This window comes from Pongo abelii, chromosome X (genome assembly GCF_028885655.2).
Source record: "Pongo abelii isolate AG06213 chromosome X, NHGRI_mPonAbe1-v2.0_pri, whole genome shotgun sequence".
NCBI classification, from domain to species: domain Eukaryota; kingdom Metazoa; phylum Chordata; class Mammalia; order Primates; family Hominidae; genus Pongo; species Pongo abelii.
In genome coordinates this window covers 109,700,937-109,713,205 of record NC_072008.2, presented here as the reverse complement: position 1 = coordinate 109,713,205, position 12,269 = coordinate 109,700,937, and the positions used below count along the sequence as shown (strand labels likewise).

General features: G+C 41.3%; 1 protein-coding gene across 1 annotated transcript; it reads right to left on the bottom strand.

Annotated features, from left to right (window-relative positions):
* Positions 1-1,508: 1,508 nt before the first annotated feature.
* Positions 1,509-5,499, bottom strand: LOC100436002 (histone H2B type F-M). Its single transcript, XM_009235118.4, is given in 3 exon segments — positions 1,509-2,873; positions 3,071-3,129; positions 3,553-5,499. Coding segments are annotated over 2 exon segments (534 nt in total). The 5' UTR covers positions 4,050-5,499; the 3' UTR covers positions 1,509-2,873; positions 3,071-3,092.
* Positions 5,500-12,269: the final 6,770 nt, after the last annotated feature.

The following is a 12,269-nucleotide window of genomic DNA, read 5'->3' as shown; positions in this document are numbered from 1 at the left end:
CCCCACTAGGTTTCAAAGGTGCTTAAGCTCCACAAACTCCAGTAGTTTTTCAGATTTCCTGCTTTTGGTATGATAAGCCCTATCTGGTACCAGTCCCACACCGTCTTTCAGAAACAGATAACTTGTCTAGCTTCACAGGTGCAGTGGTGGAGAGAATTCCCACCTCAGCATGAGTCATACGTGGAGACTCACCCATTCCAGACATAGACGATTATCACATGAGATACTGGAGAACTGATTTTGGAGTGAGTTAAGACTTTGGGGATGTTGTGATGAAATGAATATATTTTCTATGTGTGGACGTTAATTTGTGCCGCGGAATGGATGCAGAATATGTGCTAGTATGTATGGAGTTGTGTCTCCCTAAAATTCACAGGTAGAAGTCCTGGCCCCTAGTGTTTTAGAATGTGACCTTATTTGGAGAGAGTCTCTACACAGGCCATCTGTTTAAGGTGAAGTTATGAGGTTTGACCCTACCCAACAGGATTGGTCTCCTTACCAAAAGGTGACGATTGGTATCCAGAACTGTGAGATTAAAAATAAATAGTGTTTAAGTTAGCCAGTCCCTGGAATGTTTTTGCAGAGGCCCTCGAAAACTAATGGAATACACCTCCATCAACAGCATTAAAATCATACAACCCATTGAGGAACCAAAGAAGTACACCGCTCTAATCACAGGTTTCCCCTTCAACTCCCATTGAACATCACTGGACAACTGACTCTTCCTAGTTCAGACCGGGAGACCTGATCACACTTTAGGCTGTGGCCCCTCGGCTGCAGTTGCCTCACTGGGTGACATGGATCCGAGTGGAGCTTGTGCTGTGCCATCGGACAGCATTCCGTGATCCCCATGACATGTAGAGGCCAGTCATGAAGATTTTCAAAAACAAAAGATTCTATCCTGAAGAGGAGCAGAATCAGATAAATCTAAACAAGTGAGATTTCATTACGAGGGAGCCTAGAATAGGTATTGCTCCTTAAACTTTTTGATGTAGTTTTCTGTGTGCCATGTTCGGGTCCTTGCTTATGTTTTCAAATGGACTCCAGCTTACAGGGAAAGCTGATAAAATGTTTGACTGGACTATGTTTATCCCACTCATGCTATTTTCCCTACATTGATACTTTTTATTTGTTGTTTAGGTAGTAAAGCTCTTTCCCTTAGTTTGTGTTTCCTATAAGTCGCAACATGACATCATGATTGCTCACTACGTTCCCCTTCTGCTCAATCACCCACTGAAATGCTATATCAAATGTGCGAGCTTCCTCTTCCGATCTTCGCATCAATCCACCCCCTTCCTCTTTCTTCCTATAATTCACCGACATCAGTCCCCTTGCCACCTCATTCTTCACTCCCCACTAACAAATCAGATTTCATTGTTAACCCTGTTTTACTAATCCTCCTCTTTGATTTCTGAATTTACAAAGGGAAAACACATATTCCAGGGTAAAATATCCCAATGGGTTTGGTTTCTCAAAAGGACTTGTCTAATTACACACGTATGCAAGGGTAACTTCAGAAATTTATTCGTATGTCTTAATTCACAGAAACATTGGCACTTTACAGCAAAACAATTAGCATAATGAGAAATAAGTCACTGAGTGAGATGTGGTGTTTTGGAACAGGTACACAGCTCTGTCTCTAGAAAAGAACAGGGTTCTGCCAAGTGTCTTTGGTTTGGCAAGTGTTGTTCCGGACTTGTAGGAACATTTGGTGGCACCATCCAGAGGGATTTGCTTGCAGCTGATTTTGTGGGAGTTTTTCTTGGTCTCCTTGAGCAGTAAGCACAGCTTCAACTATTTTCATAACATTTCTCTTCAACTATTTTCATAATATTTTTCTAATATTCTGGAAAAACAGAAAGTAACAAATCCCAATGAGTGGACTTCTTGGTTTTATATCATTTCCCTATGGATCCCAAGTGGAGCTCTGGAGGTGACCTTCCCCTCTTCCCATCTGCACTACTCAGGGAAGCTCTGGCTACTATCCTGCCCTGACCCCGTTTCCCTCTTGACCAAGGGGTCCTCTTTAAATGGTGGAATAATCTATGTGGCTATGTGTTGGGTCCCTCTGGGGTGGTTCTTTCCCACTTCTGGCGGGCTCAAGAAAATTTTGATTTTTGTCATTTATCCAGCTTTTGCTTCGTGGTTTGACTGAGAGTGCCATCCTTTACTGGTTTCTACATATGAAGGAGAAGGGTTGTTTATGAGATGTTTCAAAATTTACGGGAAACTTTTAACAAAAATGGCCACATATTGAGCTTCAAGGCACAACATAATAAATTCCCGTGGGTTGCAATCCCAGAGTATGTTCTCTTGTCCACATACTCGGGCGACTGGAAATCAATTGAAAAGGAAAGCAATGGGAAAGTCAGCACCTGCTCTGAAATTCAGCAATACACTTATAGAAAAAAAAATGCTAAAAATACCAAGACTTGGGACCCAGAAGAGAGCACAATGAAAGGTAGCCCATATTAATATTAACATGAATATTAATATGCCAATCTTTTGAGGAAATAAGCGTTATGTGACTTCTTCTAATGGCTGACAATGCTCTGTATAACTTGATGTTAGGGTCAAGGAACATATATTAATCTTAGCTTTGGATTCATATCCCTAAAAGACCATGATTACAAACACTGCAAACAAAAACATCAGGTAAAGAATCACATCGCCATGCCTTTAACCACCAGGTGGAATATCACAGGAAGGCTGTTGTGGGTTCAGCTTGGGTCACTCGTCCCACATTGGGACAATGAGTGTTGCTCATAGACTTCAGGACACTCATTGGCTGCACCACTGTACGCTAGGGCATGAGCTGTTTCCGTGGACACTCTGTAATCCTACTGACACACACCTGGAAGTAAGGAAGGTTTCTGTTCAAAAAGAAATGAAATGATTGTCAGTGCAAAAAGAGAATGAATTGCAATAGTGATCTCAGAGTCAGGGAAGCTGGAAAACGAATGGATTCTTGAAAATTTATTTAGCTATATGTACACTGTAACTGGGCCTCGTTTGCTTATTTACATGGATTCATGAGGAGGAAGACGCTGAACACTTTTAGCAGGGTTACCTTGCTTCTTATATCAGCGTATTCACTTTCTCTGTTGCCATATCGCACATAATGAAGTTCTGGAAAATTCCACCATCCAGTCGTAGGAGAATGAGAGTGAAAAAGGTAAACATCAGCACATTGATAATATCACCACAAAGATAACCTAGAAAGATAACTCATAAAAACGGCCATTTAGGAAACTGAGGAAATGAAACACGATCACGGAAACACCCCCTACTTTTCCTTGGAGCATATTGCACTACGGATATATTGGAGTTGACAATGTTTTGCACTGTGGGAAAAATGCTTGAAAAACTGCAGGAGGACACACGCCACATGCTCCCCAAGCCAGAACTGTGCCACCCACCCCAACCTCCGGTGGGGTCCCCTCCTTGGCAGGCCACTGGTCTTTAGGGTCACGTGTGGTGGTTCTGAACAGAGCCTTTGGGTTTCCCGGGTGCTCAGGTGCTCCTGAGATAGCTCACTTGCTTTTGGTGTACCTGAGGGTGGCATTCGTGTCCTGAGACTCAGCGAGCTTGCCCATCTTCCCGGGCAGCAGCAGGCACACGGCCATCCGAATGTCCCGGGAGGTGATGGTCACGCACTTGGAGTAGTGGGCCAGGTGACCAGCCTCGGTGGTGATGCGATCCAGTATGTCACGAACCATAGAATCCATGACACTCACTGCCTCCTGGGAAAGGCTGAAGGCCTGGTGAACCTGCTTCAGCAGCTGGGGGAAATAGGTGGCGAAGCTGTCCCCGAAGATGTCTCCCCCGCTGTTGGCATGGCGCCTACAGGAGCCTCGAGGCCCTCACTTCTTCTGCTTCTGGGCCGTCGTGGAGTTGGCCTCTTTGGGCTCCTGGATGCTCTGGTCTTCCTCAGAGGTTGTCTTAGAGGAAGCCTCAGCCATGGCGGAGGCAGTGGCCACTGGATGGCAAGAACAGACAATGACGGTTGTGGACAGGGGAAGGGTGGGGGGAATTTGGTATGGCCACATGGCTCTACGTCACAGTCCAACTTGACATCTGATTGGAAGAAGTGTCACCCAGGGAGCCTGTCAGCCATCCTCCCTGCATTGAAGGTGATTGGATGATCCTGTTGTTTGGTATCATGTCAACCAATCACAGTGGGCATCTGCCGGCCTAAGTGGCCCCAGTTGCCTCCCTCAGACAAAAGTACACAGATAGATACCCCACAGGGCAAAACCACATCAACCCTCCCCAGCTGATCCATGCCACACCGTGAGCACTTTGAAGGGTGTCACGAAAAACTCCCAAAGTTTAGCAATTTCAGCTCATGCTCCTTGAAGAGGGCTTGACCTCCTGAGCCCAAGTCCATTATGCCAGAGGAATGACAGTGGCCACATGTGGACCACTTCTCACCCATCTCAGAATCTACTGTTATCAAGGGCTAAGCCACCCTGGCTTGAGCAGGAACACCCTGACATGGCTGCCGAAGGGTCCTGGGCATAAAGGGACCTGGCTGTTCAGCTCCTGTCCTCAGTTATGATCAACACCTTTAGGGAATGTGGATAAGGAACGATGGCCAAACCACAGTCTCCAAGCAGACAACACAAACAGAAATTAAGATGCTTGTAAAAACATTACAAATCCTTAAACATGCACGAAATTTAAAATTGTTTTCTTAACAGTATTTTGATCCCCAAAATACTCTGAATGTTAGTGTTGGTGAATAAGTGATGTTGGGTGAAAAAATGTTACCCCAATTCTCTAAGAAACCTCCTTATGGAGAAAAATGGAATCCATGAAATTGGAAATATTTTGAAGTTAAAAAGTACCCTTCAAGAATCTATGATAATACATTCAGAAACATTTATTAAATATATGAATGTAAAACATAAATCCCAGAAACTGAACCAATCAAGGATTTAGCGATTAAGAAGAATTAAAGAAATAGCCATCACCAAGAAGGTGCCATCACCAAGAAGGTACCATCCCAAATTCCAATGCTGTTTCCTGTCAGACTTTTAAGATCAGGTCATTTATTGCTAGTAAGATGGTTCCAGGTTTAAAGAGAGAAAACTTTTTCTTTTTTTGAGACAGAGTCTCGCTCTGTCACCCAGGCTGGAGTGCAGTGGTACGATCTCAGCTCACTGCAACCTCTGCCTCCCAGGTTCAAGTGATTTTCCTGCCTCAGCTTCCTGAGTAGCTGGGACTAGAAGCACGCACCACCACGCCTGGCTAATTTTCATATATATATATATATACATATTTTTTTTTTTTGTAGAGATGTGGTTTCTTCATGTTTCCCAGACTGGTGTAGAACTCCTGGACTCAAGCGATCCTCCTGCCTCGGCCTCCCAAGGAGCTGGGATTACAGGCATGAGCTACTGCGCCCAGCCGACAAAACTTATTTCAAGAAAATATAATATGATGCTGATACCCATTGAAGGAAGCATACTAAATATATATATGTATATGTATATATATGTATATGTATATATGTATATGTATATACGTATATGTATATATGTATATGTATATATGTATATGTATATATGTATATGTATATATGTATATATATGTATATGTATATAAATGTATATGTATATGTATATATGTATATGTATATGTATATATATGAGTGGTTCATTTATAAATGTGGTTACAAAACTCATACCTGAAATACTAGTAATTAAATCACATTACACACACACACACACACACACACACACACACACAGGGCAACAGTTTACTGCTGTAAATAAAAATTCAGAAGGATCGAACTGGGACAAACATTACTAATGGAACAAGCAGACCTCATACAATCTTTTTTCAACATTATCTCTGTTATAGAATTCATTTAAACACATGACAAAAACCCACAATGCAGAAATAGCTGAGTCAAATAAATCAATGAACCCTTTTCAAGCTTCCTAGAAACTGAAGTAACTGCTCTAAGTCATTCACATTTGTCTAATTATATTATTTCCCAGTCTACAATCTTTTTTAATGCAAAGCTTAACCCCCTATGAGTATGCATCACTTATGATAGAAGTATCCAATGAGAGCATCCAAACCCCACTCTCCACTGGCTCAACTAATGAAGTATCTCCAGTCCTGGGCCTCAGCCATTGGCTCAAAATGTGAGCAGGTGAACTGTCCTGAATCAATAAGTCTCCTCCTAGCTGTTCAGCCTTGTAAATTGAAGAGAAAATTAGTTTGAGGTTTTTGTCTACTTTTTATTTCTTTGTTTGATTTTTCGTTTTATTGTAATTGTGGTGATTTCAGGATATGAATCCACAGCTGTAAGCATGTCTTCTACCTCTTGCATCATACTGTGAAGAAAAATTCTTTGTAAAGGAATTTGGAGGAAAGAGGCTATTCCTGTGTACAGTTTGCAAACCAGGGAGGTGCAGACTTCAGTGTAAAACAAAGGTGCAGTTCCAGAGAACAAAGAGAGGATACGGCTTTTATAAAGAAAGTTCCTATCGAGGTTCCCAGTACAGTCCATTTATGCAAATAAACAATTCAAACAGTTCTGTTGATCTGATTCAAACTTAGTTCTGTTGACTCAGTTGATCTCTGGTTGGTCAATACAGCTGAGCCCTTATTGGCAGCGACAGGTGAGCTCTGGTTGGATGCTTCAGGTGAGCTCTGAAAGTTCCAAAGTTAGATGTGGTTTTTTGGGGAATTCGTAGTACACGTGTGAGCTCTAGTCAGCACGGGGCAGCTTGGCTCTATTTTAAATTTAAGCTCAGTTAGGCACTGGGATCCATTTTGAAAGATTGGCTCTTTTAGGTTCTCATTTGTTCACAAGTTTAAGAAAATGACAGTGACCAATTAAGAAAACTAGGGGCCAGGCGTGGTGGCTCACACCTGTAATCCCAGCACTTTGGGAGGCCGAGGCGGGCGGATCAGGAGGTCAAGAGATCGAGACCATCCTGGCCAACATGGTGAAACCCCATCTTTACTAAAAATACCAAATTTAGCCTGGCTTGGTGACGTGCCTGAGGTCCCAGCTACTCGGGAGGCTGAGGCAGGAGAATTGCTTGAACTCAGGAAGCGAAGTTTGCAGTGAGCCGAAATCGTGTCGCTGCACTCCAGCCTGGCGACAGAGCGAGACTCCTTCTAAAAAAAAAAAAAAAGAAAGAAAGAAAAAAGAAAAAAGAAAAAGAAAAGTAGGATGACTCTTCCTTTTTTTTTTTTTTTTTCAATTTGATTGTTGTGGGGCTTTTTCACTTTCAACCACATGTGTCTGGCAAAATTAACCCACTATGGTAATATGAGATGATAAAAACACTTACTTCAGTACAATGCCTTCTCCAAAATATGATTGGTCCTAATTCTTGACCGAATATAATACTCTTCTTCTTTCATCATAGACTGTCACTCTGGAATAGGGGGGAATGAGTGTGGATGTGAGTGGGGGCACAGAAAAAGCTTTAAAGGGTGACTATTTACTCTTTTTCCTTATCCCAGACATTTTCCCTAGCATAGTGACCATATGTCCTGAGTTCGCCTGTTGTCCCTTAGTAATTCTTAACAGCATCCCTTTCACTCCGAAATATGTCCAAATTTACGATTCTGTACTTCCCAGGGTAACTAGATCATGCAGGAAGTTGTGAGTGTAGTAGCTCTCAGATCTTTGTTAAATGAACAGATAAATGAATAAACCTACATTAGATAAGAGACTGGCCCCTGACAACCTATGAGACCGTTGCTGAATTCTGTGGCTAGTCCACAGGACCCTTCTGGACCTCTTGGATACAGTCCCCTTTCCTGTACTGCACTTTAAAAAAAAATTCTTTCTCTACAAAGCTGTCTGAGTCCCAGTGTTAAACCCATGAGAATGTCAGATTGTGTTTCCTCCATGGTTTGCTTATCACCTTTACTCCTCCTAATAGCCCTTTGTGGTGTAGATATTTTAGCCTCAATTTTTTGCAGACAAAACACAGAGTAACTAAGTAACGTGTCCAGTGATCACACGGCTGATAAGTGGAAGAGTAGGGATTCAAATCCAGGTCAGTCGGAGTCCAGGACCCAAGCACTTGAACATTGTCCTCTGCCATCCTATCTCATGTTGTAGTGATGGCACCTTCAAGGCATGGATACCTTAGGTAGACAGGATGAGGTGAGCCTCACCTTTAGAGTAAGTCTTTTCATAGCTTGATTTTTCCTTGAGGGCAATGTGATCAATTCAGAGGTATAAAAGCAAAAGCATCAAGTTAGGCTTCATGCAAAGGTATACAAGGAACCTGATTTTCTCCTGAAACCACAGGAGTTTTTTCAAGCAGCAGTTAGGAAATGTAACCATTCCCGTGCTCAATTCTGTGTTTCAGTAGCTGTCTAAAACATATGTATAGCCATTCCATGTTGCATAACTGTGTCCAATACAGACGGACTCCAACTTAGGATGGTTCGACTTAAAATTATTTGACTTTACGATAGGTTTAACTGGACTGAACTCCATTGTAAGTTGAGGAGCATATGTTTACTCTGTTGCAAATTGGTAAGAGAAAGGCTGGGAATCAGGGAGTGAGAAATGTTTTCAGGTTAGGATTATACAGTCATTACTTGATAACCCACATTTAGCCCTGTGATGGCCAATTTTATGTCTTGTCTCGTCTTTCCAACCAGGGGGAGATTTTTTCCCAAATAAACAAGGATAGAGATTTCGGTAACCCGACTTGGTTGGGTTACAGTATCCAGATATGTGGTCAAATTTTATTCTGAATGTTTCTGTGAAGGTGTTTTTGGGATTAACATTTAAATCAATGGACCTGAGTACAACAGACTGCCCTCCATAACGGCCTGAATAGAACAAATAGACTGACTTCCCCCAAGCAAGAGTAAATTCTGCAGCAGACAGCCTTCACACTTGAACTGCAACATCAGCTCTCCTGTGGGTCTTCAGCCTCATGGTCTTTAGACTTAAACTGTAATCTCAGCTTTTACCTGGGACTCCAGGCTGCCAGCCCATCCTGCAGATTTTGGACTTGCCAGCCTCCATAATCGCATGAATCAATTTCTTAAAATAAACCTATCTATCTAGATAGATGAATAGATAGATAGATAGATAGATAGATAGATAGATAGATAGATAGATAGATAGCCTATTGGTTTTATTACTCTGGAAATCCCTAATACAAGCTTTCTGCACCAAAACTTTGCTGCAGAGATCTGAGTGTTGTTTCCACACATAAAGTATCCAGTTATATATCAGACATTTTCGTGATTCCATTAATCAATACCTTTGTCTTTAATTAGTGACCACACAGTTATGTCAATAGTTTTTCCTGGCTCTTTAGAGATGTTTCTTCACCATTTGATATGACTGGGGACAACAACATATTCAGTTCAATGGTAAAGTTGAGGACTTAATTACAATTATTATTACTGAAAATAACAATCCCTAGAACATTAGTAGATTCCACATGGCACCTATTAACCAGAAGATTGAATTAATTTACCCTACTTCTGACGTTGCCAGTTAATTGCACTCCCTTTCATTACCACCCATATAGCCGACACTTATGTTGGTTGGTGTCAATTATACCAGGCATTGCTATAGTAATAAAAAGAGTCACCACTGACTGAGTGGCGACTATTCCAGGCATTGTTCTAAGTGCTTTACAGGGAACACTTTAATTGCCTTTCACAAGATCTCTGTGAAGTACTGTTATTTTCTCCATTTTTGTGGATGAAGAAACTGAACCACAAAAGATTGTCACTTGCCCAAGATCAAACAGGTAGAATATTACCAAGGCAAGAATCAAACATATTTCTACACATTTAAGCTTCTGCCCAGAAAAAAAAATATCATCAGGGTGAACAGGCAACCTACAGAATGGGAGAAAATTTTTGCAATCTTTCCATCTGACAAAGGGCTAATATCCAGAATCTACAAGAAACTTAAACAAATTTACAAGAAAAAAATACAAAATCAAAAAGTGGGTGAAGGATATGAACAGACACTTCTCAAAAGAAGACATTTATGTGGCCAACAAACATGAAAAAAAAAAAGCTCATCATGACTGCTCATTAGAGAAATGCAAATCAAAACCACAGTGTGATACCATCTCACGCCTGTTAGAATGGTGATCATTAAAAAGTCTGGAAACAACAGATGCTGGCAAGGATGCAGAGAAATAGGAACATATTTACACTGTTGGTTGGAGTGTAAATTAATTCGACCATTGTGGAAGACAGTGTGGCAATTCCTCAACGATATAGAACCAGAAATACCATTTGACCCAGCAATCCCATTAGTGGATATATACCTAAAGGATTATAAATCATTCTATTGTAAAGACACATGCATACGTATGTTTATTGCAGCATTATTTGCAATAGCAAAGACTTGGACCCAATGCAAATGCTCATCAATGATAGACTGGATAAAGATAATGTACCACATATATACCATGGAATACTATGCAGCCATATAAAAAGAATGAGTTCATGTCCTTTGCAGGGACATGGATGAAGCAGAAAACCATTATCCTCAGCAAACTAACACAGGAACAAAAAACCAAATGCCACATGTTCTCATTCATAAGTTGGAACTGAACAATGAGAACACATGGACACAGGGAGGGGAACATCACCCACCTGGGCCTGTCAGGGGTTAGGGGCAAAGGGGAGGGAGAGCATTAAAATAAATACTGAATGCATGAAGAGCTTAAAACCTAGATGATGGGTTGATATGTGCAGCAAACCACCATAGCACATGAATACCTGTATAACACACCTGCATGTTCAGCACATGTATCCCAGAACTTAAAGTAAATTTAAGAAAAAAAAATTAAAAAGACTCCAAAGGCAAGCCATTCTCATTAGGTATGAACATGCATTGGTTAAATTCTAGGAGTGTTTATAAAACTCACTGGCCTGCAGAGTTTCATGGGAATTTTAAGCCATAATACTAAATGAGACTTTTTTTATCCCTTGCAGAGATGAATTAGGCATGAAATTTTACTTGGCTGATTTTTCTCTTTTAACTTTCAGTATATTTTTTCTTTCTGACATTTCATTTTCTGTTCTTAGTAATTAAGGTCATCTCTGCCTATGTACACTGACAGAATAAAAGCGTAAAGCCACTGACCAGTGATTTTCAAAGGATGTTAATGCATAAAAGAAGAAAATCATTTAACTCCAGCCTTTTCCTTTCCCTATAAATGCAACTGCTATAACAAAGCCCTGGTACTGACAGTTTTGCCGATAATAGATGGATTCGGGGACATAAATCTCAGTCTTCGCTTATTTGGAAAAAAAAAATATACCCCTGATCCAAAAAACAAGTAAACCTAGTGAATAGAAGAGTATCCCAACATTAAATACTTGAGAAACGTGGGGCAAAACTGCTGCAGATGAGCAACTGCAGTTTTTCCCATCTCATTTCTGTATGAGTATTCACTTAGTAATTACATGTCTTTCACCTCCCGCCATGCACTTCTCATCTGCTCCCACTCAGTTTAACACTTACACTACCCAGGGTACAAATCAAGACTTTAATGAAAAGGATGGCTACCAGATGCAACTAACTAGGAGTTATTGTTCAACCCTAGGTCACCTGACAACATTCATGCTTTCCTTTGAGCTGCATTAATGTACAAATGAAGAGGTTGCTGAATCTATCATAGACGAATAGCATCTTTATCAAATTTGCAAATGACAACACAGAAAGGGGAGCAACTGTGTTGGATGATTGAATCAGGATTCACAGACCCGGTAATGAGCAAATCTGAGCATATCTGCAACCAGGATGGTTTCCCATCTGTGTAATTTGGGTCTGAAGGATCTGAGAAGTGTCAGTTGCAGAAGACTTGGAGGTAGAGGGACAGGACACAACAGCTGACTTCAAATTCTGGAGGATGGATTAACTACCGTCTCTAGGTCTCCAGCACACAATCCCAGGACTATTGAATAGAAGCTACAGGGAGGCACGTTTGGGCACAATGTAAGCAGCATATCACTGCAAGGAGCTGAGTGACTTTACTGGACAATTGCCTCAGGCAGGAGATAAGGTATTGGTGACTAACATGGTTACTTCCAAGGCGCAAATCCTCTGGCTACACTAAGCCCTGTGACTGTGTCACCTCATTGGCACTTGATCGAAGTTAACCTACCTACTGTTTTGCTTTTGAAACTTTAAGCTACAGCAGAGAAAACAGCTTCCACTTCATGTAATCCCACTGATTATTTAAGAATGTGAGCCCTTAGAAAGGGTGAGGTAAGGCAGGGCATGGTGGCTC